We start from the raw sequence: 25,783 nt of genomic DNA, 5'->3' as shown, positions 1-25,783 counted from the left end.
TATTATACTTTGTCTCTGTCTCCCGCGTTAGCGAGGTAGCGCAAGGAAACAGATGAAAGAATGGACCAACCCCACCCACATACACATGGCTATACATACACGTCCACACACGCACATATACATACCTATTAATATACAATATATATATATATATATTTTTTTTTTGCTTTGTCGCTGTCTCCCGCGTTTGCAAGGTAGCGCAAGGAAACAGACAAAAGAAATGGCCCAACCCACCCCCATACACATGTATATACATACGTCCACACACGCAAATATACATACCTACACAGCTTTCCATGGTTTACCCCAGACGCTTCACATGCCCTGATTCAATCCACTGACAGCACGTCAACCCCGGTATACCACATCGATCCAATTCACTCTATTCCTTGCCCTCCTTTCACCCTCCTGCATGTTCAGGCCCCGATCACTCAAAATCTTTTTCACTCCATCTTTCCACCTCCCAATTTGGTCTCCCACTTCTCCTCGTTCCCTCCACCTTTGACACATACATCCTCTTAGTCAATCTTTACTCACTCATTCTCTCCATGCAACCAAACCATTTCAAAACACCCTCTTCTGCTCTCTCAACCACACTCTTTTTATTACCACACATCTCTCTTACCCTTTCATTACTTACTCGATCAAACCACCTCAGACCACAGATTGTCCTCAAACATCTCATTTCCAGCACATCCACCCTCCTCTGCACAACTCTATCTATGGCCCAAGCCTCACAACCATATAACATTGTCAGAACCACTATTCCTTCAAACATACCCATTTTTGCTTTCCGGGATAACGTTCTCGCCTTCCACACATTTTTCAACGCACCCAGAAATTTCGCCCCCTCCCCCACTCTGTGACTCACTTCCACTTCCATGTTTCCATCCGCTGCCAAATCCACTCCCAGATATCTAAAACACTTCACTTCCTCCAGTTTTTCCCCATTCACATGTACCTCCCAACTGACTTGTCCCTCAACCCTACTGTACTTAATAACCTTGCTCTTATTCACATTTACTCTCAGCTTTCTTCTTTCACATACTTTACCAAACTCAGTCACCAGCTTCTGCAGTTTCTCACTCGAATCAGCCACCAGCGCTATATCATCAGCGAACAACAACTGACTCACTTCCCAAGCTCTCTCATCCACAACAGACTGCATACTTGCCCCTCTCTCCAAAATCCTTGCATTCACCTCTCTAACAACACCATCCATAAACAAATTAAACAACCATGGAGACGTCACGCACCCCTGCCACAAACCTACATTCTCTGAGAACCAATCACTTTCCTCTCTTCCTACTCATACACATGCGTTACATCCTCGATAAAAACCTTTCACTGCTTCTAACAACTTGCCTCCCACACCATATATTCTTAATACCCTCCACAGAGTATCTCTATCAACTCTATCATATGCCTTCTACAGATCCATAAATGCTACATACAAATCCATTTGCTTTTCTAAGTATTTCTCGCATACATTCTTCACAGCAAACTCCTGATCCACACATCCTCTACCTCTTCTGAAACCACACTGCTCTGTAAATGCCTTCATCCTCTCAATCAATACCCTCCCAAATAATTTCCCAGGAATACTCAACAAACTTATACCTCTGTAATTTGAGCACTCACCTTTATCCCCTTTGCCTTTGCACAATGGCATTATGCAAGCATTCCGCCAATCCTCAGACACCTCACCATGAGTCATACATACATTAAATAACCTTACCAACCAGTCAACAACACAGTCACGCCCTTTTTTAATAAATTCCACTGCAATACCATCCAAATCCGCTGCCTTGCCGGCTTTCATCTTCCGCAAAGCTTTTACTACCTCTTCTCTGCTTACCAAATCATTCTCCCTAACCATCTCACTTTGCACACCACCTCGACCAAAACACCCTATATCTGCTACTCTATCATCAAACACATTCAACAAACCTTCAAAATACTCACTCCATCTTCTCACATCACCACTATTTGTTATCACCTCCCCATTAGCCCTCTTCACTGATGTTCCCATTTGTTCCCTTGTCTTACACACTTTATTTACCTCCTTCCAAAACATCTTTTTATTCTCCCTAAAATTTAATGATACTCTCTCACCCCAACTCTCATTTGCCCTCTTTTTCACCTCTTGCACCTTTCTCTTGACCTCCTGCCTCTTTCTTTCATGCACCTCCCAATCATTTGCAGTAATTCCCTAGAAAAATCGTCCAAATGCCTCTCTCTTCTCTTTCATTAATAATCTTACTTCTTCATCCCACCACTCACTATCCTTTCTAATCTGCCCACCACCCACGCTTCTCATGCCGCAAGCATCTTTTGCGCAAGCCATCACTGCTTCCCTAAATACATCCCATTCCCCCCACTCCCCTTACGTCCTTCGTTCTCACCTTTTTCCATTCTGTACTCAATCTCTCTTGGTACTTTGTCACACAAGTCTCCTTCCCAAGCTCACTTACTCTCACCACTCTCTTCACCCCAAAATTCTCTCTTCTGAAAACCTCTACAAATGTTCACCTTCGCCTCCACAAGATAATGATCAGACATTCCTCCAGCTGCACCTCTCAGCACATTAACATCCAAAAGTCTCTCTTTCACACACCTATCAATCATCATAATAACCAGAGAAAACTTATTTAGTTAACAGAACAAAAATAAAAAAAAAAATCCTGTAACCCTACACCTCCAAATATACCTGCCCTCTGATACTGGGGAGGTGAAAACTGATGAGTCACTTGATGAATCAACTTCTGTAGCAAAGAGGAAAGTTTCATTTTCATTACACTAGCCATGGGTTGAGGATGCATATGAATTAACCGAGGGGCAGATAATGAACCCATGGGATTGAGAACAATGTTTATGGTAACAGACAAATAAAAGAAAGTTGATACTACACTGAAAACTGAGAACATAGATAGGGCAGAAATTTAGGATAGTGTTTTGTAATTCATTCTGATGTACGAATGAGAAATATGCATCTGTAATATTATGACAGCTAGATGAATACAAGGGCTGAAACTGATCTCTAACTGAACTTGAAATCCAATAAGTGGAAGAAGTCCTAAACAATCTTTGGACTCCATTTATCATCAATGGTATAATATCAAATGTGCAACAATTTACCAAAATTAATGTACCATTTGTAAAACTCACCTGAAAGTCCAAAATTTTGTGCTGTTGCGACAGCTACATGATCTTGGTGAAATGGGCAAAACTTAACATTGTACCCATGCAGGTTTGGAGTATGAAGGAAGTGAATATGTTCTGACATCTGTTAAATTATCATCTCTGTAAAAAGTACGTATGTGAGTCATCTTAATCATATTTCAAAATAACACATTTTGAGACAAACATCACAGTAGGTAAAAGCATTTTTGCAGGTACAAAATAGTACGTCTAAGCAGTAAACTGTATTCCCTAAACACTGTCATTATTGGCTAACAATGAATTTTCCTTTACAGAGTAAAAACTCAACAGAAACATAATTAAAGGTTTACACGAAAGTTGTATATCAATCTACTGACATTAATATTATAAAAGTACTAAATAATGAACAACCAATTACAAAAGATCCCTGTGTAACAAGCATAAACACTACATTCATTTCCTTACCATAAATCACAAATAAAACAATTCTTAAGATAAAATATAGAATATAAAATAATATCAAATAGTTGCATCCAGAATTAAAAAAATTCTGAAGTAAATACTTTCTTAATAAATATTATAAAAATTCTAAATACTGCTTTTGATTAGTGTATTCTTTACTTTTACAAATCTTGTGCATCTGCAATACAAAAGCCTTAGATGAATTAATATTTCAGCATATCTACCTCCAGGATAGCCTCCTCCTGTCTCTCCTAATAGAAATAAAAAGCCAAATTCTTGGGTTTTGTTTCTTTCTTTTTAATCTTAATATCTCTGATATTCCTTTTCTTTACATTTAGGTTAGGCTAGGTTACTTACCAAAAAATCCCTTCCCCCTTTCCACAAAATCTATCAACTAGGAAATGTGAATCTTTAAACTGAAAAATTACTCATACTAAACAGAATCAATGAAATATACATATACTATACAGAATCAATGACATAAATACCTGCTCTAAGGAAATAATAACATATATGCCTGTTATAAGGTATATGGCATGTATGCCACCTATAAAAAATCAATGACGTTTATACCCGCTATACAAAATCAATGACATATAACTGCTACAGAGAATCCATGCGACATATACAAACACAAATTTTTTTCGGCTATTCATATAATTCTTTTGTTTTCTAGGGTTCTCCAGGCATCAGCTGGGATAAGTAAATACAAGACCATCAGGTTGCATTCCTTTAGTCACTTCAGATTCAGAGTACAAAACTTCTTTTTCCTAAGTATGGACTACATTTCCAATACATCACCAAACATAAATGATCATGATATATAATTGTCACTGTTTTATGCAGCTCTGAGTAACATGACACTTATTAGGTGCTCAACAAACACTAAAGACTATCTAGATCTGAATCCAACTTTTAGTTGTGATCGATCTTCTGCTCCTTATCTATATACTACTTTAGTATATTAAAAAATAAACTAATTAAATCTTACAATAGAAGTTCTATAATTCTACACAGAATTATACATAAATGTTCAAGCATTAAAGTATATGTAAAAAAAAAAAAAAAAGACTGCTGATATAAACAAAACTGAACAATATGTACCGATAAATTGACATACAAATAGACAGAGTTGCATTTCAAGCGACATCTTCAGCATCTCAACAATTCTGTTGCATGTTTCCTTCCAATACCACCGTGAAGAACTAAAAAAAATCCACACACACTTAGAAAGTAACTTATATGAGTGCCAGAAATAACGTTACGTGGAAGGGATTATCTGTTAGAAGAGAACGTGAGTGCAGTGTGAGAGCCCTGGAACAAGAATGTGGAGAGAACATACCATATGAGAGCCCTGGAACATGACAATGCGGAGAGAACGTGAGTGACGAGTGAGAGCCCTGGAACATGACAATGCGGAGAGAACGTGAGTGCCGTGTGAGAGCCGTGGAACATGACTGCGGAGAGAACGTGAGTGTCGTATGAAAGCCCTGGAGCATGACAATGCAAAGAGAATGTGAGTACTGTGTGAGAGCCCTGGCCCATGACAATGCGGAGAGAACATGAGTGCCCCGGGAGCCCTGGAACATGACAATGTGGAGACAGCGTGAGTGCCCCATGAGATCCCTGGAACATGACAATGCGGAGAGAACGTGAGTGCGGTGTGAGAGCCCTGGAACACGACAATGCGAAGAGAACGCGAGTGCAGTGTGAGAGCCCTCGAACATGAGAATGCGGAGTGAACGTGAGTGTAGTGAGAGCCCTGAAACATGACAGTGCTACGAGAACGTGTGTGCGGCGTGAGAGCCCTGGAACATGACTATGCGGAGAGAACGTGAGTGCTGTGTGAGAGCCCTGGGAACATGAAAAGGCGGAGAAAACTCGAGGGCCATGTGAGAGCCCTTGAGCGTGACAAACGTATTCAACAAACCTTCAAAATACTCACTCCATTTTCTCAAGTCATCACTACTTGTTATTACCTCCCCATTAGCCCCCTTCACCGATGTTTCCATTTGTTTTCTTGTCTTGTGCTCTTTATTTACCTCCCTCCAAAACATCTTTTTATTCTTCCTAACATTTAATGATACTCTCTCACCCCAACTCCTATTTGCTCTCTTTTTCACCTCTTGCACCTTTCTCTTGACCTATTGGTGCTTTCTTTTATAGATCTCTCCGTAATTTGCACTACTTCCCTGCAGAAATCGTGTAAACGCCTCTCTCTTCTCTTTCACTAACAATCTTAATTTATCTCACCTCTCACTACCCTTTCTAATCCGCCTACCTTTCATCTTTTTCATGCCACAAGCATCTTTTGCTTAAGCCATCAATGCTTCCCTAAATACATCCCATTCCTCCCCCATTCCCCTTACTTCATTTGCTCTCACCTTTTTCCATTCTGCACTCAATCTCTCCTGGTACTTCCTCACACAAGTGTCCTTTCCTAACTCACTTACTCTCACCACTCTCTTCTCCCCAACATTCTCTCTTCTTTTCTGAAAATCTCTACAATTTTTAACCTTGGCTCCACAAGATAATGATCAGACGTCCCTCCAGCTGCCCCTCTCAGCACATTAACATCCATAAGTCTCTCTTTCACACGCCTATCAATTAACATGTAATCCAATAACGCCCTCTGGCCTCCTCTTCTACTCATATACGTATACTTATGCATATCTTTCTTTTTAAAACAGGTATTCCCAATCACCAGTCCCTTTTCAGCATACAAATCTAAAAGCTCTTCACCATTTTCATTTACAACACTGAACACCCCATATACACCAATAGTACCCTCAACTGCCACATTACACACCTTTGCATTCAAATCACCCATCACTATAACCCGGTCTTGTGAATCAAAGCTGCTAACACACTCACTCAGCTGCTCCCAAAACACTTGCCTCTCATGATCTTTCTTCTCATAGGCACCAATAATCACCCATCTCTCTCCATCCACTTTCAGTTTTACCCATATCAATCTAGAGTTTACTTTCTTACACTCTATCACATACTCTCACAACTCCTGCTTCAGGAGTACTGCTAATCCTTCCTTCGCTCTTGTCCTCTCACCAACTCCTGACTTTACTCCCAAGACATTCCCAGACCACTCTTCCCCATTACCCTTGAGCTTCGTTTCACTCACAGCTAAAATATCCAGGTTCCTTTTCTCAAACAGACTACCTGTCTCTCCTCTTTTTCTCATCTTGGTTACATCCACACAGATTTAGACACCCCAATCTGAGCCTTCGAGGAGGATGAGCACTCCCCGCATGACTTCTTTTGTTTCCCCTTTAAGAAAAATAATGATACAATTTATACTTGATACACAGATATCTCTCTATCTTACTTTACATCTATTTGGCATATTTACTGGCCTCAGTTATATAAAATAAGGGTTTGAAATGACTCAGATGTGTACAGATTACATCATACATTTACCAATAGCATTGTATCACATCCTTCCTTGATGGCCATTCTATGAGAGAGGGGCTTGACCTTGGCCTTCTTCCAGTTTCTATACAAATTCTTCATATCACTTTCTCTTGTCTCTTACATATGTTTTGTCTTTCCATAATTTGTAATATTGAAAATATTTACTCTTAATTTGTATACACTCTAATAAACAAAATCTCTTATATCAACATACAATAATAAAGCCCTCAAAACAATATAATGTACACTGGGCATATCATTCCTCAAAGAAAACTGAATAGGATATAATGTATAGCTATAACATTTGGTAGATAGAGGAGATAAATGTAACATCCCTCTCCCAAAAGAGACAAGAGTCAGCCACTAGTTGACTCATAACCATCTGGTATACAAGACAGTACATCAGGTATAACATATCCTTTCCGCTTATATGCTCAATAATCAAATTATAATCTTGAAACAAAAGACACCACCTTGTTAAATGTTAGTTTACATTTTTCATTTTAGGCAAAAATACTACAGTTGGATTGTAATCCATAAACACTTGGATTGGCCTACCTACTTCTCTCACATGAACATCAAAATAAATATTAAAATCAAGGCCAATGTTTTCTTTTCAATGGTACTGTAGTTTTTCTGATAAGACATTAACTTCTTTGAAAAATAACAAATTGGAAGATCAGTATCATCCTTCTGCATTAAGACCACCAACCCCAAATTCACTAGCATATATACAATTTAAATGGTATATCATAATTTGGAGTAGAAAGTATTGGTGTGCATACAAGTAGCTCACATTTTTTTAAAGGCCTTATCACACTGATCACGCCATAAAAATTTAACATTCTTTGACAGTAAGTTGGTTAATGGTAAAGCAATGATTGAAAAATTCTTATAAAACGTATGATAATATCCAGCCATACCCAGAATTCTCAATAATTCTTTCTTATTTGTAGGTGCTGGAAATTTTACAATACCTTTCACCTTAACAGTGATTGTATTTACACATCCTGACCAACAACCTAACATAGATATTCTACAGTTGCTCTAGCAAATTCACTCTTTACAGGTTTACCATTAAATCTGCTTTGTCCAACCTATTAAACACTTCCCTCATTAAATACAAATGTTATATCCAAGTTTCTGAATACAATACTATATCATCTATATATACAGAACAATCTTTAACATCACACAATACTTGATTTACTAATCTTTGGAAAGTACTATCACTGTTTTTCATGCTACAGGGAATCACTTTATACTGATACAAACCTTCCATAGTTACAAATGCATAAATTTGTTTTGCTCTTTCAGTCAAAGGTACTTCCCAGTACCCTTTCAGTAGGTCTAACTTAGTTACAAATTTAGCATCTATCTGATCAATACAAACACCTACAATAGGATATGAGTCAGCTTTAGTGATTTTATTTACCTTTCTGAAATCAGGACAAAATCTGTAGGAAAACCCATCAGGTTTAGTTATTAACTTACAAGGTGAACTTCAGGGACTATTACTTTCTTCAATCAGATCATTGTCAAGCATATACTGTACTTCTTTTCTCATTATCTCTGTTTTAAGGCTTCACTCTATAAGGGTCCTGCTTGATAGGTATTGCATCATCAATTTCGAAGTCATGCAGTTACACATCAGTTCTCTTAGGACTTTAGAAAACAAACACCTAAACTCATGCATCATTTGTATGATCTTATCTCTTCTCTCAGTTTATAAATGATCAAGCTTCTTTTTCAAATTATCTAACACCTGAGTTTTTTTTTTATCAATTTCTCTTCATATTGTATTGTTGACTGGTTGGTGAGGTTATTTAATGTATGTATGACTCATGGTGAGGTGCCTGAGGATTGGCAGAATGCTTGCATAGTGCCATTGTACAAAGGCAAAGGGGATAAAAGTGAGTGCTCAAATTACAGAGGTATAAGTTTGTTGAGTATTTCTGGGAAATTATATGGGAGGGTATTGATTGAGAGGGTGAAGGCATGTACAGAGGATCAGATTGGGGAAGAGCAGCATGGTTTCAGAAGTGGTAGAGGATGTGTGGATCAGGTGTTTGCTTTGAAGAATGTATGTGAGAAATACTTAGAAAAGCAAATGGATTTGTATGTACCATTTATGGATCTAGCGAAGGCATATGATAGAGTTGATAGAGATGTTCTGTGGAAGGCATTAAGAATATATGGTGTGGGAGGCAAGTTGTTAGAAGCAGTGAAAAGCTTTTATCGAGGATGTAAGGCATGTGTACGTATAGGAAGAGAGGAAAGTGATTGGTTCTCAGTGAATGTTGGTTTGTGGCAGGGTTGTATGATGTCTCCATGGTTCTTTAATTTGTTTATGGATGGGGTTGTTGGGGAGGTGAATGCAAGAGTTTTGGAAAGAGGGGCAGGTAGTCAGTCTGTTGTAGATGAGAGAGCTTGGGAAGTGAGTCAGTTGTTGTTCGCTGATGATACAGCGCTGGTGGCTGATTCGTGTGAGAAACTGCAGAAGCTGGTGACTGAGTTTGGTTAAAGTGTGTGAAAGAAGAAAGCTTAGAGTAAATGTGAATAAGAGCAAGGTTATTTGGTACAGTAGGGTTGAGGGACAAGTCAATTGGGAGGTAAGTTTGAATGGAGAAAAACTGGAGGAAGTGAATTGTTTTAGATATCTGGGAGTGGATCTGGCAGCGGATGGAACCATGGAAGTGGAAGTGAATCGTAGGGTGGGGGAGGGGGCAAAAGTTGTGGGAGTGTTGAGGAATGTGTGGAAGTCGAGAACATTATCTCGGAAAGCAAAAATGTTATATGGTTGCGAGGTGTGGGCTATAGATGTTGTACGGAGGAGGGTGGATGTGCTGGAAATGAGATGTTTGAGGACAATATGTGGTGTGAGGTGGTTTGATCGAATAAGTAATAATAGGGTAAGAGAGATGTGTGGTAATAAAAAGAGTGTGGTTGAGAAAGCAAAAGAGGGTGTATTCAAATGGTTTGGTCACATGGAGAGAATGAGTAAGGAGAGATTGACCAAGAGGATATATGTGTCAGAGGTGGAGGGAACGAGGAGAAGTGGGAGACCAAATTGGAGGTGGAAAGATGGAGTGAAAAAGATTTTGATTGATCGGGCCCTGAACATGCAGGAGGGTGAAAGGCGTGCAAGGAATAGAGTGAATTGGAACGATGTGATATACCGGGGTCGACGTGCTGTCCATGGATTGAACTAGGGCATGTGAAGCGTCTGGGGTAAACCATGGAAAGTTCTGTGGGGCCTGGATGTAGAAAGGGAGCTGTGGTTTCGGTGCATTATACATGACAGCTAGAGACTAAGTGTGAACGAATGTGGCCTTCGTTGTCTTTTCCTAGCGCTACCTCGTGCACATGCGGGGGGGAGGGGGCAATGTTAATGAGTAGAGGCGGACAGTATGAATTATGTACATGTGTATATATGTATATGTCTGTGTGTATATGTATATGTATACGTTGAGATGTATAGGTATGTATGTATATTTGCGTGTGTGGACGTGTATGTATATACATGTGTATGTGGGTGGGCTGGGCCATTCTTTCGTCTGTTTCCTTGCGCTACCTCGCTAACGCGGGAGACAGCGACAAAGTAAAATAAATGAATAAATAAATATCTCCAACTTTACATTCTCACTTCCATCCACATCCTCTGCATCATCAGACATAACACATGCACATCATCGTTTGCAGAATTCCTATCATGATAAGGTATTTATTATGTTATGTGACACAATTGGCTTGGCTTGCATCTTTCTGGAGTATTCACAATGTAGTTCAAATCATCGACTTTTCTCAGTTACCCAGAGACCACAAAACCTTGTTCTCAGAGGATTTCCAATCTGAGGCAATAATACCAACACTCGATCACCTGGTTTGAACTCTCTGCATCTAGATTTTTTGTCATACCATACCTTCATATCTTCTTGACACCCTTTCAAATTTTCTGTAGCAATCTCTCTCGCTCTACACAATCTGCTTTTAAAATCTGATAAATACTTCAATAATTCAGGAGAATCACTCTTCCGTAACCATTTCTCTTTCAACATACTCAATGGACCTCTTAGACTCGTGTACTGAATCTCTAATTGCAAATATCGCTAAAGGCAGACCCTCATCCCAGTCTACTAACAATTCCTTACAATACATTCTCAAAGTATTTTTCAAGGAACATTAGTTCCTTGATAGCCCACCGGGAGTTGCCTGATGGGTTTAGTGGCGAAAGGGAATACTGTTATAATTCCGTAACCTGGCCCCGGACACCAAACAGGTGACTGGTAGCATCAAAAAGCTTCTCGGTGTATCGTCTGACTGTCGCGTCGACTATTGTCGTCGTCTTCTTTCTCTGTCTATCTCTGACTGACTGAATGCTTGAATGTTTGGATCATCATCATCATCAGCAGCATCAGCAGGAGGAGGAGTTAGGAGTTCTAGCAGCAGCGTGCATGGGAATGCCGTTGATAATTTTGTTGCGGCTGCAGTCGTGACATACCTGTACAGGAACCCGGTTACGGGAACCAGCTCGCGTCCGCCGGCAGTGGACCGGGAAAGTTTTCTTTTCTGTTTAAGGCGCCGTGACCCTGGAAGCCATTCGCCGGAAGAAAGGGTGTTTGTAATACGGTTAGCCGTAGAGCGCCGCGGTTCTTGCGGCGTCCCGTGCTCCACTGCCGGTCCTTGAAAACGCGAGGGAAGGTCACTGAGGTAGAGCAGACTTTTCCTCCCAATAAAGTCGGCTGCGCCTAGTCTCTGACCAGCACGTACCAATATCCGCATCTGGTCTCCAAGGTAAGAAGCCTCTGGTCGATAGATTGATGTAGGTAAGCGAAGGCGGCAAGTTAGATCCGTAACTTCGGGACAAGGATTGGCTCTGAGGGTTGAGCCAGTCGGGCCTGTGCGGGAAGCGGGCCTGGGTTCAGGCGCAGGACTGGACAAGGTGGAAAGAGGTGGTGATGATGATGATAAGTCCTCTACATCTTCCTCCACCCATAGTTAACATATCTGTGTTGCCCCTGCAAGGTGCTGCTGCTGCTGCCGATGTCAGTTGTAACAGTCAGTCGGCTTGCTGTTATTAGTCATCATCATCAGTGTGTCATCAGCCAGTATTATTAATAAGCTCTGAGTAGGTCGTCTCAGCATGTACGTAGGCACGCACGTCTGTATATATTCCTGTATGTTGGGTTCAGGGGGAGTTGTTGGCGGAGGAGTTGTTGCTGGAGTTAGTCAGGGGTAGTAGTTCAGTTGACCAGGGGATTCGTTGATATTGGGCACTAAGGCCTCTTACCGTCATAACCACTGCTGGCTTCTGCTGCTGCTGCTCCCTCCTCTTCTGCTGATGCTGCTGTTACTACTTCTACTACTACCAGTGCTACTACTGTTGCTGCTTGACGGGTTTGCTCTTAGGATGATGCTGCATCTTTTGTCCTCTGCAGCTGCTGTTACTACGAACGCTACCGCTGATGCTGACATGATGCATGCAGACAGGGTCGACGCAGGCAAGCAAGGCAGTAGTAATGTGTCGGGTGGCGGCGGATTTTGTGATATACGGTTTGTACTTAACAACCATAATGATAACAACCAGCACCGCTACAAAAACTCCGAATACAGCTCGGACCAACGTATCTCTGACCCTTCCATGGAGCGCACTAGGCTGCGTGGTCGTGCTCTCATGGTGGCTGGGCCTTGGTTCCGTGGACTTCCTACTTTCTACTTCCCTCTATATTTTTGGATGCCTCCACGCCACTCTCTTGCCCTGTGGCATCCCCAAAGAGGCATTAAAGTAAACTTTCCATTTGTTTCTTTGACTTTGGATGCCTCTATTCCCCTGTAAAGGCCTTTGGCGACCTCAAAGGGGATTTAGATTAAACCTTCAATTTCCCTCTATATTTTTTGATGCCTCCACGCCACTCTCTTGCCCTTTGGCATCCCCAAAGGGGCATTAAAGTAAACTTTCCATTTGTTTCTTTGCCTTTGGATGCCTCTATGCACCTGTAAGTGCCTTTAGCGACCTCAAAGGGGATTTAAATTAAACCTTCAATTTCCCTCTATATTTTTGGATGCCTCCACGCCACTCTCTTGCCCTTTGGCGACCTCATAGGGGATTTAAATTAAACCTTCAGTTTCCCTCTATATTTTTGGATGCCTCCACTCCACTCTCTAGCCCTTTGGCATCCCCAAAGGGGCATTAAAAGTAAACTTTCGATTTGTTTCTTTGCCTTTGGATGCCTCTGTTCCCCTGTAAAGGCCTTTGGCGACCTCAAAGGAGATTTAAATTAAACCTTCCATTTCCCTCTGTATTTTTGGATGCCTCCACGCCACTCTCTTGCCGTGTGGCACTTCCAAAGGGTCTTTTAAGTAAACTTTCAGTTTGTCTCTTTCCCTTTAGGGCCCACTATTACCCTGTAAAGGCATTTGGCGACGTCAAAGGGGATTAAAAAATTAAACCTTCAATTTCCCTCTATATTTTTGGATGCCTCCAGCCACTCTCTTGCCATTTGGCAATCCCAAAGGGGTATCAAAGTAGACTTTCCGTTTGTTTCTTTGCCTTTGGATACCTCTATGCCCCTGCAATATCCTTTGGCGCCACCAAAGAGGATTTAGATTAAATCTTTAATTTGTCTTTTTGTTTTTGGATGCCACCATGCCACTCTTTTGGACTTTGGCACCCCCAAAGGGTCTTTTAAGCAAACTTTCAATTTGTCTTTTTCCCTTTAGATGCCACTATTCCCCTGTAAAGACCTTTAGCGACGCCAAAGGGGATTTAAATTAAACCTTCAATTTTCCTCTAAATTTTTCGATGCCTCCACGCCACTCTCTTGCCATTTGGCATTCCCAAAGGGGCATCAAAGTAAACTTTCCATTTGTTTCTTTGCCTTTGGATACCTCTATGACCCTGTAATTGCCTTTGGCGCCGCCAAAGAGGATTTACATCAAACCGTTAATTTGTCTTTTTGTTTTTGGATGCCTCCATTTCACTCTATTGGACTTTGGCACCCCCAAAGGGTCTTTTAAGTAAACTTTCAATTTGTCTCCCTTTAGATGCCACTATTTTCCTGTAAAGGCCTTTGACGACGCCAAAGGGGATTTAAATTATACCTTCAATTTCCTAAATTTTTTGATGCCTCCACGCCCCCCTCTTGCCCTTTGGCATCTCCAAAGGGGCATTAAAGTAAGCTTTCCTTTTGTTTCTTTGCCTTTGGATGCTTCTGTGCCCCTGCAATTGCCTTTGGCGGCGTCATAGGGGATTTAAACTAAACCTTTGATTTGTCTTTTTATTTTTGGATGCCACCATGGCACTCTATTGGAATTTGGCACCCCAAAGGGTTTTCTCAGTGAACTATCAATTTGTCTGTTTCCCTTTAGGTGCCACTATTTTCCTGTAAAGGCCTTTGACGACGCCAAAGGGGATTTAAATTAAACCTTTAATTTCCGCTCTATATTTTGGATGGCTTCCCACCACTCTCTTGCCCTTTGGCACCCGCAAAGGGACACTAAAATAAACTTTTTATTCGTTGCTTTGCCTTTGGATGCCTCTATGCCCCTGTAATTGCCTATGGCGCCGCCATATGGGATTTAGATTCGACCTTTAATTTGTGTTTTTATTTTTGGGTGCCACCATGCCATTCTATTGGACTTTAGCACCCCTAAAGGGTCTTTTAAGTAAACTTTCACTTTGTCTCTATCTTTAGATGCCACTATTCCCTTGTAAAGGCCTTTGATGACGCCTAAGGGGATTTAAATGAAACCTTCAATCTCCCTCTATATTTTTGGATGCCTCCACGCCACTCTCTTGCCCTTTGGCACTCCCAAAGGGACATTAAAGTAAACTTTCCATTTGTTTCTTTGCCTTTGGATGCCTCTATGCCCCTGTAATTGCCTTTGGCGCCGCCAAAGGGGATTTAAATTAAACCTTTAATTTATTTTTCATATTTTTGGATGCCACTCAATTCGACTTTCGCATCCCCAAAGGGTCTTTTAAGTAAACTTTCAATTTGTATGTCTCCCTTTAGATGCCAATATTCCCCTGTAAAGGCTTTTGACGACGCCAAAGGGGATTTGAATTAAACCTTCAATTTCCCTCTATATTTTTAGATGCCTCCAGCCACTCTCTTGCCATTTGGCAACCCCAAAGTGGCATCATAGTAGACTTTCCGTTTGTTTCTTTGCCTTTGGATACCTCTATGCCCCTGTAATATCCTTTGGCGCCGCCAAAGGGGATTTAAATTAAATCTTTAATTTGTCTTTTTGTTTTTGGATGCCACCGTGGCACTCTATTGGACTTTGGCACCCCCAAAGGGTCTTTTCATAAACTTTCAATTTGTCGCTTTCCCTTCAGATGCCACTATTTTTCTGTAAAGGCCTTTGACGACGGCAAAGGGGATTTGAATTAAACCTTTAATTTCCGCTCTATATTTTGGTTGCCTTCCCACCACTCTCTTGCCCTTTGGCACCCGCAAAGGGACATTGAAATAAACTTTTCATTCGTTTCTTTGCCTTTGAATGCCTCTATGCCCCTGCAATTGCCTTTGGCGCCGCCAAAGGGGATTTAAATTAAACCTTTATTCTTTTTTTTATATCACCATTCCACTCTATTGGATTTTGGCATCCCAAAGGGTCGTTTAAGAAAACTTTCAATTTGACTCTTTCTCCTTGGATGCTACTATTCCCCTGTAATGGCCTTTGGCGACGCCAAAGGGTATTTAGATTAAACCTTCAATTTCTCTTTTAATTTTTATATGCTACCATGGCACTCTATTGGACTTGGCACTCCCAAAGCGTCTTTTAAGTAAACTTTTAATTTCTCTTTGCCTTTGGATGCCTGTATGTCCCTGTAATTGCCTTTCGCGCCGCCAAAGGGGATTTGAATTAAAACTTTAATTTTTCTGTATATTTTGGATGACTCCACGCCACTCTGTTGGCCTTTAGCACCCCCAAAGGGACATTAAAGTAAACTTTCCATTTATTTGTTTGCCTTTGGATGCCGCTATCACCCTGTAATTGCCTTTGCCGCTGCCAAAGAGGATTTAGATTAAACCTTTAATTTCTCTTTATTTTTGGATGCCGCCATGCCAATCTATTGGACTTTGGCACCCCCAAAGGGTCTTTTAAGTAAACCTTCAATTTGTCTCTTTCCCTTTAGATGTCGCTGTTCCCCTGTAATGGCGTTCGGCGCCGCCAAAGGGGATTTAAATAAAACCTTCAATTTCCCTGTATATTTTTGGATGCCTCCACGCCACTTTGTTGGCCTCTTTGGGTAGTATGTAGTGCAAAACGAACGTTACATAAAGGGTATGCAAGTCATTTTGCCGGATTGAGACAACGCTTATGTTCGTTAAGCTGTTCGGAACCGTGACTAGTAACTACGTTGTTGGCTCCTGCGTCTTTATCTGTTCGGTTGTGGTGGAGAGTTAGGGTTGTGTGGTGCGGCAAGACTCATGGTGGAGCCGTCACCCAGGGAACTACAGAGGTACGGCGCTGGTCACTGAGCCACTCAGGTGAGTGAGACAGTGAGGGTTAGAAGGTTAGCAGGACTGGCCACTGGCCACTGTAAACCTGACCTTTAGCTTTCAGACGGTTAGTATGTAGCTGCCAGCCATGCTATATAGCTGTCAGCCAGCTAGGTAACTCCTACCTAGCTTTTAGCGAAGCTATGTCACTCTCAACCAGCTAGGTAGCTCTTTGCCAGCTGTCAGCCAAGCTATGTAGCCCTCAGCCAGCTAGGTAGCTCCTACCTAGCTGGCTGCCAGGCTAGGTAGCTCCCAGCTAGCTTCGTGTTCTCAGCTAGGAGATGCTTGATATTTCTATAAACCAAAGGTTGTACTTGTAGCCAGGGTTATGAGTCCCATTTGTAATGGTTGTAACCAGTTGTTGAATGATTGAGGAACTATATTCATTTTAGGTTGTCCTGGGAAGAGATGTGACGTTTCATTTTGTAGTTACCACAGGCCGAACATAGAACTAATGTATGACGTCACTAGGCAGACCATTTAGTGTATATCAGTCGTTCAAGTGAGAGCTTGTGATTGGTCGTCCTGGAGCGTGTGGCCAGCCATGCAGGTTGTTACAATGACAGTTGTTTGGATGAATGACCAGTTTAGCTCACCATCGAAATGGGTAATTTTGTTTAGGGTTTTGCAATATACATACAGTAACAGACCAATGGGTAACTTTGATGCTCCTTGTGCTATTGGAAGAAAACGGAAGGATAGATTAACAGAAATGGATAGACTCGAATTGTTATTGAGAAATTTTATATTGTAATATGCAGCTAATTTTAAGAATAATTTTCAAAAGTAGTCAAGTGAGGAGGTGTAATACACCCATGACTTAAGATCTCTTATTTCCAACACAGAAACGATGGTAAATGTTAAATACAAAATAGGTTAATTAACTCAATATGACAACATAAATATTCCTATTTAAGAATATTTCTATTAATGTAGGAAACTGGCATGATGGTCATTGGCTGAGTTCCAGTGAAACTCCGGAGTTGGGAGTAGGTCGTCTCTAACTGCCCACAGACCCAGTCAGCCTCCGTTGTCATCTGGCGTCATCAGAGACAGTCAGCCACTATGACAGCACTCCGTCAGGAGGAAGGAGGAGGAGGAGCGACCCACCCTCCCACCGTCCGTCAGCACACGTGCCTCTCCTTCATACGTCAGCGGGGTAAGTTTGACGAGGGGGGTAAACCTTGGATGGGTCGAGGTGTGAGCTACCCACTTGTGTGTCAGGGAGCGCGGCGGGGCGTTGGTTATCAGGGAGTGATATGATCTTGAGGGAGGCGGGGCGGGGCGGGGCGTTGGTTATCAGGGAGTGATATGATCTTGAGGGAGGCGGGGCGGGGCGTTGGTTATCAGGGAGTGATATGATCTTGAGGGAGGCGGGGCGGGCCGGGCCGTTGGTTATCAGGGAGTGATATGATCTTGAGGGTGGCGGGGCGGGGCGGGGCGTTGGTTATCAGGGAGTGATATGATCTTGAGGGAGGCGGGGCGGGGCGTTGGTTATCAGGGAGTGATATGATCTTGAGGGAGGATGGGCGGGGCGGGGCGTTGGTTATCAGGGAGTGATATGATCTTGAGGGAGGCGGGGCGGGGCGTTGGTTATCAGGGAGTGATATGATCTTGAGGGAGGCGGGGCGGGGCGTTGGTTATCAGGGAGTGATATGATCTTGAGGGAGGCGGGGCGGGGCGTTGGTTATCAGGGAGTGATATGATCTTGAGGGAGGCGGGGCGGGGCGTTGGTTATCAGGGAGTGATCTTGAGGGAGGCGGGGCGGGGCGTTGGTTATCAGGGAGTGATCTTGAGGGAGGTGGAGGTTGTGGTGTTAGAGGGAGCAAGTTACCGTAGACTCCCAGGGAGGGAGGGAGGGAGAGGACCACTGGAGGGAGTATACATCACCGAGCGTGTGGCGGTGGCTGACACACACACACAGCTGTCAGTGAGGGGATGGCGCCGGCATGTGTCAGGCGTCGTCGTCGTCAGTCTTGGAGTGCGTGCGCTGACGTCCTGTGTCAGGAGGAGACGTTCCAACATGCGACAGGCTCTGTGAGGTGCTGACTTATGTCAGCTGGTGAGACATCATTGGAAAGAGCGACTTTGATGCTGCAGAGAGCGAGTCTCTCTTGCTTATCAGGGAGCAAGCTGTTTTTGCTTATCAGGAAGTGAGTTATTCTTGCTTATCAGAGAGCGACCCGTTCTTGCTTATCAGAGAGCGAGCCGTTCTTGCTTATCAGAGAGCGAGCCGTTCTTGCTTATCAGAGAGCGAGCCGTTCTTGCTTATCAGGAAGCGAATTCTTCTTGCTTATCAGAGAGCGAGCCGTTCTTGCTTATCAGAGAGCGAGCCGTTCTTGCTTATCAGAGAGCGAGCCGTTCTTGCTTATCAGAGAGCGAGTCGTTCTTGCTTATCAGGGAGGGAGCCGCTATTGCTTATCAGGAAGCGAGTCATTCTTGCTTATCAGGGAATGAACCTTTTTGCTTATCAGAGAGCGAGCCGTTCGTCCTTATCAGGAAGCGAGCCATTCTTGCTTATCAGGAAGCGAACCGTTCTTGCTTATCAGGGAGTCAGTGGTCTTGCTTATCAGGGAGCGAGCTGTTCTTGCTTATCAGGGAGTGAGTTGTTCTTGCTTATCAGGAAGCGAGTCAGTCTTGCTTATCAGGAAGCGAACCGTTCTTGCTTATCAGGGAGTCAGTGGTCTTGCTTATCAGGGAGCGAGCTGTTCTTGCTTATCAGGGAGTGAGTTGTTCTTGCTTATCAGGAAGCGAACCGTTCTTGCTTATCAGGGAGTCAGTGGTCTTGCTTATCAGGGAGCGAGCTGTTCTTGCTTATCAGGGAGTGAGTTGTTCTTGCTTATCAGGAAGCGAGTCAGTCTTGCTTATCAGGGAGTGAGCCGTTCTTGCTTATCATGGAGTGAGCCGTTCCTGCTTTTCAGGGAGTGAGACATTCTTGCTTATCAGGGAGTGAGTCTTTTTGCTTATTAGGGATTGAATCGTTCCTGCTTATCAGGGAGCGAATTCTTCATGCTTATGAGGGAGTGAGCCGTTCTTGCTTATCAGGAAGCGAGCCGTTCTTGCTTATCAGGAAGCGAGCCGTTCTTGCTTATCAGGGGGTGGGTCAATCTTGCTTATCAGGGAGTCAGTTGGTTTTGTTTATGGAGCGAATTCTTCTTGCTTATCAGGGAGTGAGTCGTTCTTGCTTATCAGGGAGTGAGTTGTTCTTGCTTATCAGGGAGTAAGTCGTTCCTGCTTATCAGGGAGTGAGCCGTTCTTGCTTATCAGGGAGAGAGTTGTTCTTGCTTATCGGGAGTGAATCTTCTTGCTTATCAGGGAGAGAGTTGTTCTTGCTTATCAGGGAGCGAGTCCTTGCTTATCAGAGAGCGAAGCGTTCCTGCTTATCAGAGAGCGAGCCGTTCTTGCTTATCAGGGAGAGAGTTGTTCTTGCTTATCAGGGAGTGAATCTTCTTGCTTATCAGAGAGCGAGCCGTTCTTGCTTATCAGGGAGCGAGTCCTTCTTGCTTATCAGACAGCGAGCCGTTCTTGCTTATCAGGGAGCGAACCGATCTTGCATATCAAGGAGCGAGCTTTACATTAAACCATGAATTTGGCATCTTGTGTATAGTCTAGGCTGGGGTCGGCTGGCCAGGGTGTGGCAGCTCGTCTACTGGATCGCTGTGAGGTAGTGTCTACTGGATCGCTGTGAGGTAGTGTCTACTGGATCGCTGTGAGGTAGTGTCTACTGGATCGCTGTGAGGTAGTGTCTACTGGATCGCTGTGAGGTAGTGTCTACTGGATCGCTGTGAGGTAGTGTCTACTGGATCGCTGTGAGGTAGGCTATGGGGAATCGGTGAGGTGAGAGGTTGGTGCTCAGCGATGACATGATGACACCATCTTGATAATGTTTTCTCCATACGGGGCATCGCACATAAAGTGGCCCTGTTCTCCAACACTGTGGTGGAGTGGAATAGTAGATGGGTGGTGGAGAGCAGTAACATTAACGACTTAATGTAAGTTATAAGTGTGTGTGAAAAGGAGTGGGGGACATGGCAGCAATGATGAAGGATGCATAGAGAATAAGAGATATCTGCATCAGAGTTTATTAGCAGCCAAATCCAACGTCTCTGTTCGCGGGTGACTATATAAGGGTATGGCTAAGTTTAGATAACAATGAAGTAGGCAATATATCTGGAAATATATAATAATCATTATTGTAAACACATTTTCATATCATAAATATGTATGTTATGTAAAAGCTATGAAAATTAGGCTTATAACTATGTAAACTTGATAATTGAAATTGACATTTTCAATTAGGCAATCGAGAGTGTCGTCCATTCCTTGTGAACATGGTTATGTTTCATTGTTGGCAGAGAGAACAGGAGCGACAGAGGCAAACCCCCTCCAGTGAACGTTATGGCCATAACACGACGTCTCCCCGTTGAGCGGCAGGCGAATGTTGCACGGCAAAGCAACACACCAACCTCATACTCGCCTGGGCCGCCAGCGTCGCCGTGTTCCTGCTGGAACTGCTCAGGCACCGCTGCTCTCGCCGCTAAGAGCCAGGCACTGCTGGAACTGCTCAGGCACCGCTGCTCTCACCGCTAAGAGCCAGGCACTGCTGGAACTGCCCACACACCGCTGCTCTCGCCGCTAAGAGCCAGGCACTGCTGGAACTGCCCACACACCGCTGCTCTCACCGCTAAGAGCCAGGCACTGCTGGAGCTGCTCAGGCACCGCTACTCTCGCCGCTAAGAGCCAGGCACTGCTGGAGCTGCTCTGGCACCGCTGCTCTCGCCGCTAAGAGCCAGGCACTGCTGGAGCTGCTCAGGCACCGCTGCTCTCGCCGCTAAGAGCCAGGCACTGCTGGAGCTGCTCTGGCACCGCTGCTCTCGCCGCTAAGAGCCAGGCACTGCTGGAGCTGCCCAGACACCGCTGCTCTCACCGCTAAGAGCCAGGCACTGCTGGAACTGCTCAGGCACCGCTGCTCTCGCCGCTAAGAGCCAGGCACTGCTGGAGCTGCTCTGGCGCCGCTGCTCTCGCCGCTAAGAGCCAGGCACTGCTGGAGCTGCTACGGCATAGTTGTGTTGAAGCTAAGAGCCAGACACTGGTAGTGTTGCTCAGTCAGGCATCACTGCTCTTACCGTAAGAAGGTAGGCACTACTGTACCAGCACCAGTGCTGATAGGATCCTTAGATTAATCCTTCACTTTTCCTCTAAATTTTTGGATGCCTCACCGCAATTCTCTTGCCCTTTAGCATCCCCAAAGTGGCATTAAAGTAAGCTTTCCAAGTGTTTCTTTCACTGTTGATGCCTCTATTCTCCTGTAATTGCCTTTGGCGGCGCCAAAGGGGATTTTAACTAAACCTTTAATTTGTCTTTTTATTTTTGGATGACATCATGCAACTGTATTGGACTTTGGCACCCCTAAACGGTCTTTTAAGTAAACTTTTGATTTGTCTCTTTCCCTTCAGATGCCACTATTCCCCTGAAAAGGTCTTTGAAGACGCCAAAGGGGATTTAGATTAATCCTTCAATTTTCCTCTAAATTTTTGGGCAAGGGAATTGCGGTGAGGCATCCAAAATCTTAGAGGAAAATTGAAGGATTAATCTAAATCCCCTTTGGCGTCTTCAAAGGCCTTTACAGGGGAATAGTGGCATCTAAAGGGAAAGAGACAAATTAAAAGTTTACTTAAAAGACCCTTTGGGGGTACCAAGATCCAATACAGCTGCATTGTGGCATCCAAAAATAAAAAGACAAATTTAAGGTTTAGTTTAATTCCCCTTTGGCCCCGCCAAAGGCAATTACAGGGGCATAGAGGCATCAAAAGAGAAAAAACATTTAGAAAGCTTACCTTAATGCCACTTTGGAGATGCCAAAGGGCAAGGGAATTGCGTGGAGGCATCCAAAAATTTAGAGGAAAAGTGAAGGATTAATCTAAATCCCCTTTGGCGTCTTCAAAGGCCTTTACAGAGGAATAGTGGCATCTAAAGGGAAAGAGACAAATTAAAAGTTTACTTAAAAGATCCTTTAGGGGTGCCAAAGTCCAATACAGTTGCATGGTGGCATCCAAAAATAAAAAGACAAATTAATGGTTTAGTTTAAATCCCACGAACACCTCACTGATAAATACCGTTCATATAAGCCAAATTCTGATTTATGTATTACATAAGCTTTGAAAATCCCTGCTTTGTTCATCAGCCTAGGTCATCTTATATATATTTGCTCATGATTATCACCTTCATTGGATATAGTTGCATTAAATAAGTCGTGTTCTCCTTCGTCCTGTATAAAAAAAAAAAAAGCACCCAATTGGCCAAAAGAAAATGGAGTTAGCCAATCAGCATTGCAGGCCATGCCATCCTGAGGGTCGATTTAATTTCTATCAGAAAATTAATCTTTTATAGAACCCTTTCGAAACCCGAATTAATATATCTATTTTTGATGAAAAAGCCTGAATATGTCTAGGTAATTACAATTTAATTAGTGACAGGGGCCATGTTACGAACCCGGAGGATAATTCAGATTTCTAAAATTTTAATCTGATTTAACAGAGAATGTCCTGAGAGGTGAAATGATTATATACAACTTACGTAAAATATTTTTAGGACAATTTATATAATGAATCATGCAAATAAGGCTTAGTATATGCTATCTAATAGAAAATACTCCGTTCAATAAATTCTAAACCAGCATTTATGAAATTATTTTGAAATTAATACTGAAAATATAATCAAAAGCCATGAGATAATATATAACGCAACCTGTAATTAAAAGTTCGTCGTGACTTCAGTAATGTTTATGTTGCGATGGAGGGAAAAGTCTCTTGTATATTTCATCCATAATAACGAAGTGATAATAGATTATCTACTGTATGCAGCAACCATAAGTGAGTAATGTAACCTTCGTACCATTTAAAAAGTAGATACATTTTTATCCAGTAAGGTAGTTATGAAACGCTCAAACAAGGGCGTCACATCGTTTGTAAACTTTAAGAAATAAAAACTCGTTGAATTTTAACAATGTTTGGGTTAATATAATGTTTTGGTGATTTGAAACTCATTTTTATCTGATATTTGTCAGTATTTCTAATATAAAGTGTAGTTGTTTATAATTGTGTCCTGCTATCGTACGTCAATTATGTACCATAAGCATTTTCTATTGTCTCTTCAACTTGGCATCATTATTATCTATGTACTCAGTCTAGTGTTGAGATAAAACACTACACTGTTGTAGATAACAAGGAAAATGTGGAGGCAGTTCATCAGTTTATGGAAACACGTATTACAGTGGATGAATTTTGACGACAATGGCACCAATGTGTTCCTTAAACTATAGACCTCATATAGAGTGGTGTCCCCACAATGTGATTAGGTCCATGAAGTTGAGGAAAGATGGGCAGAATTACTCAATATCAACAATATGGATTTTCAAAAATCCATTGGTACCACTTTCATCAAAATCTGTCTAGAATTTTATACAGGTCTTGCTGACGGGTGACACCATATATCCACACAATGCTTTGTTTAAATTCTAGAGAGTTTTATTTGGTGTGTAAATCAAGTTTTAAACAATAAAGCTTTATATCATTTCATGAAAGTGCTACATGGATGTGTTATTCTCCGAACCTTCAGCTAGACGTGATTTGCTCGGGTTTGCGCTGAAGCATAATGCTAGGCTGTCAGGCTTGGTTTAGGGAATGCTGAACAAACATGTTTTTTTCTTAATTATTCTGATAGAGGGCTTCAACAGTATGCAAGAAGTTGAGGAATTACTATACTCGGTCACATAAATTTTTCTTGAATGATAGTACCCGCAGATGCATACAAAATTAAAACAGCTATCGTTTATGTACGTATTGTAACCCATATATTCAAAGTTTATTATGTTAAAATCTTATTTACCTATGGATGCAAATTTCTCTTTAGTTTATTATAACAAAATCTTATTTACTCATAGATGCAATTTTCTCGCAATTAAGGTACTTTTTTGAGAAGTACATAAATTATTGTTTTGGTAAAAGTGATCAGCACTTTTCATCATTTGGTGATAATTTGGACTTTATGCAGCAGCCAACACAGGCTCTATTTTCATGTGGAAAGTGTAATTTCATGAGTTTTTTTTTTTCTTCTTTTTAGATTCAAACAATGGAGGAAGAATTTGAAACCCGTGCCTGGGATGAGGCTCCTGATGCAGAACCTCTGGTAAGATGTAACAGCATTTGATATCATGATGATCTTGTACAGTTATTTACTGTGTTACTGTAGTGATTTGTAATCAGAGTACCTGGCACGTTGTTGATATGAAAACATAGAACATGTTTCACAGTGTTCAGAGTAATAATGCATTAGCTATTACTTTTAAGGCATAACCACACAGTGGGCGTATTGCAGTATAACTATGTGCAAGTCGATGTCATGGTAAAATATAACCTTGTCCTGACCACGGTAGAATGTGGCTGTGTATACCAGGTATTTCCATAGAAAGAATTTGCCACATATACGACTTAGTATTGTAGTAATTTATACCTGTGTATAGGGTAGAACTGTTGTAGAGTTATACCATCTAGGTGTTATGAAGGTGAGATGTAACCAAATACTGGGCATGTCCATGCTGTGTATTGTACTGAATACCTGCTAAGCTGTAACCATGACTTATTATTATTATTATTATTATTTTGCTTTGTCGCTGTCTCCTGAGTTTGCGAGGTAGCGCAAGGAAACAGACGAAAGAAATGGCACAACCCACCCCCACACACAATGTACACACACACATGCTGACACACGCAAATATACATACCTATGCATCTCAATGTACACATATATATACACACACAGACACATACATATATACCCATGCACAAAATTCACACTGTCTGCCCCTATTCATTCCCATCGCCACCTCGCCACACATGGAATACCATCTCCCTCCCCCCCTCATGTGTGCGAGGTAGCACTAGGAAAAGACAACAAAGGCCCCATTCGTCCACACTCAGTCTCCAGCTGTCACGCAATAATGCCCAAAACCACAGCTCCCTTTCCACATCCAGGCCCCACACAACTTTCCATGGTTTACCCCAGACGCTTCATATGCCCTGATTCAATCCACTGACAGCACGTCAACCCCGGTATACCACATCGATCCAATTCACTCTATTCCTTGCCCGCCTTTCACCCTCCTACATGTTCAGGCCCCGATCACACAAAATCTTTTTCACTCCATCTTTCCACCTCCA

At 42.3% G+C, this 25,783-nt stretch overlaps 1 protein-coding gene and 1 long non-coding RNA gene across 10 annotated transcripts in view; one reads left to right on the top strand and one right to left on the bottom strand.

Moving 5' to 3' along the window:
• LOC139758949 (peroxisomal targeting signal 2 receptor-like) overlaps window positions 1–5,078 on the bottom strand; it is an 18,823-nt gene extending 13,745 nt beyond the window's left edge. For 2 of the 8 annotated variants that reach the window (XM_071680765.1, XM_071680772.1), the window contains exons 1-2: window positions 4,258–4,371; window positions 3,169–3,303 (exon numbers count right to left, since the gene is read on the bottom strand). In XM_071680765.1, coding sequence (XP_071536866.1) covers window positions 3,169–3,286 — 118 coding nt within the window. In that variant the 5' untranslated portion in view covers window positions 3,287–3,303; window positions 4,258–4,371. Of the gene's footprint in view, window positions 1–3,168; window positions 3,304–3,573; window positions 3,887–3,981; window positions 4,001–4,112; window positions 4,372–4,966 lie in introns of those variants that run through there. The other 6 variants (XM_071680769.1, XM_071680766.1, XM_071680768.1 and 3 more) reach the window with 6 other exon arrangements.
• Window positions 4,500–25,783, top strand: LOC139758951 (uncharacterized). Of its 2 annotated transcripts, XR_011714965.1 has the most exons (4): window positions 4,500–5,050; window positions 17,502–17,724; window positions 20,921–21,700; window positions 24,687–25,783. It is a non-coding gene; the product is annotated as an uncharacterized lncRNA (long non-coding RNA). The 2 variants fall into 2 exon arrangements; XR_011714964.1 differs by lacking the exon at window positions 24,687–25,783 and having other exon boundaries at window positions 4,519–5,050; window positions 20,921–22,093.

This window comes from Panulirus ornatus, chromosome 32 (assembly GCF_036320965.1).
Source record: "Panulirus ornatus isolate Po-2019 chromosome 32, ASM3632096v1, whole genome shotgun sequence".
Classification (NCBI taxonomy): Eukaryota; Metazoa; Arthropoda; class Malacostraca; order Decapoda; family Palinuridae; genus Panulirus; species Panulirus ornatus.
This window is presented reverse-complemented; position numbering and strand designations above follow the sequence as displayed.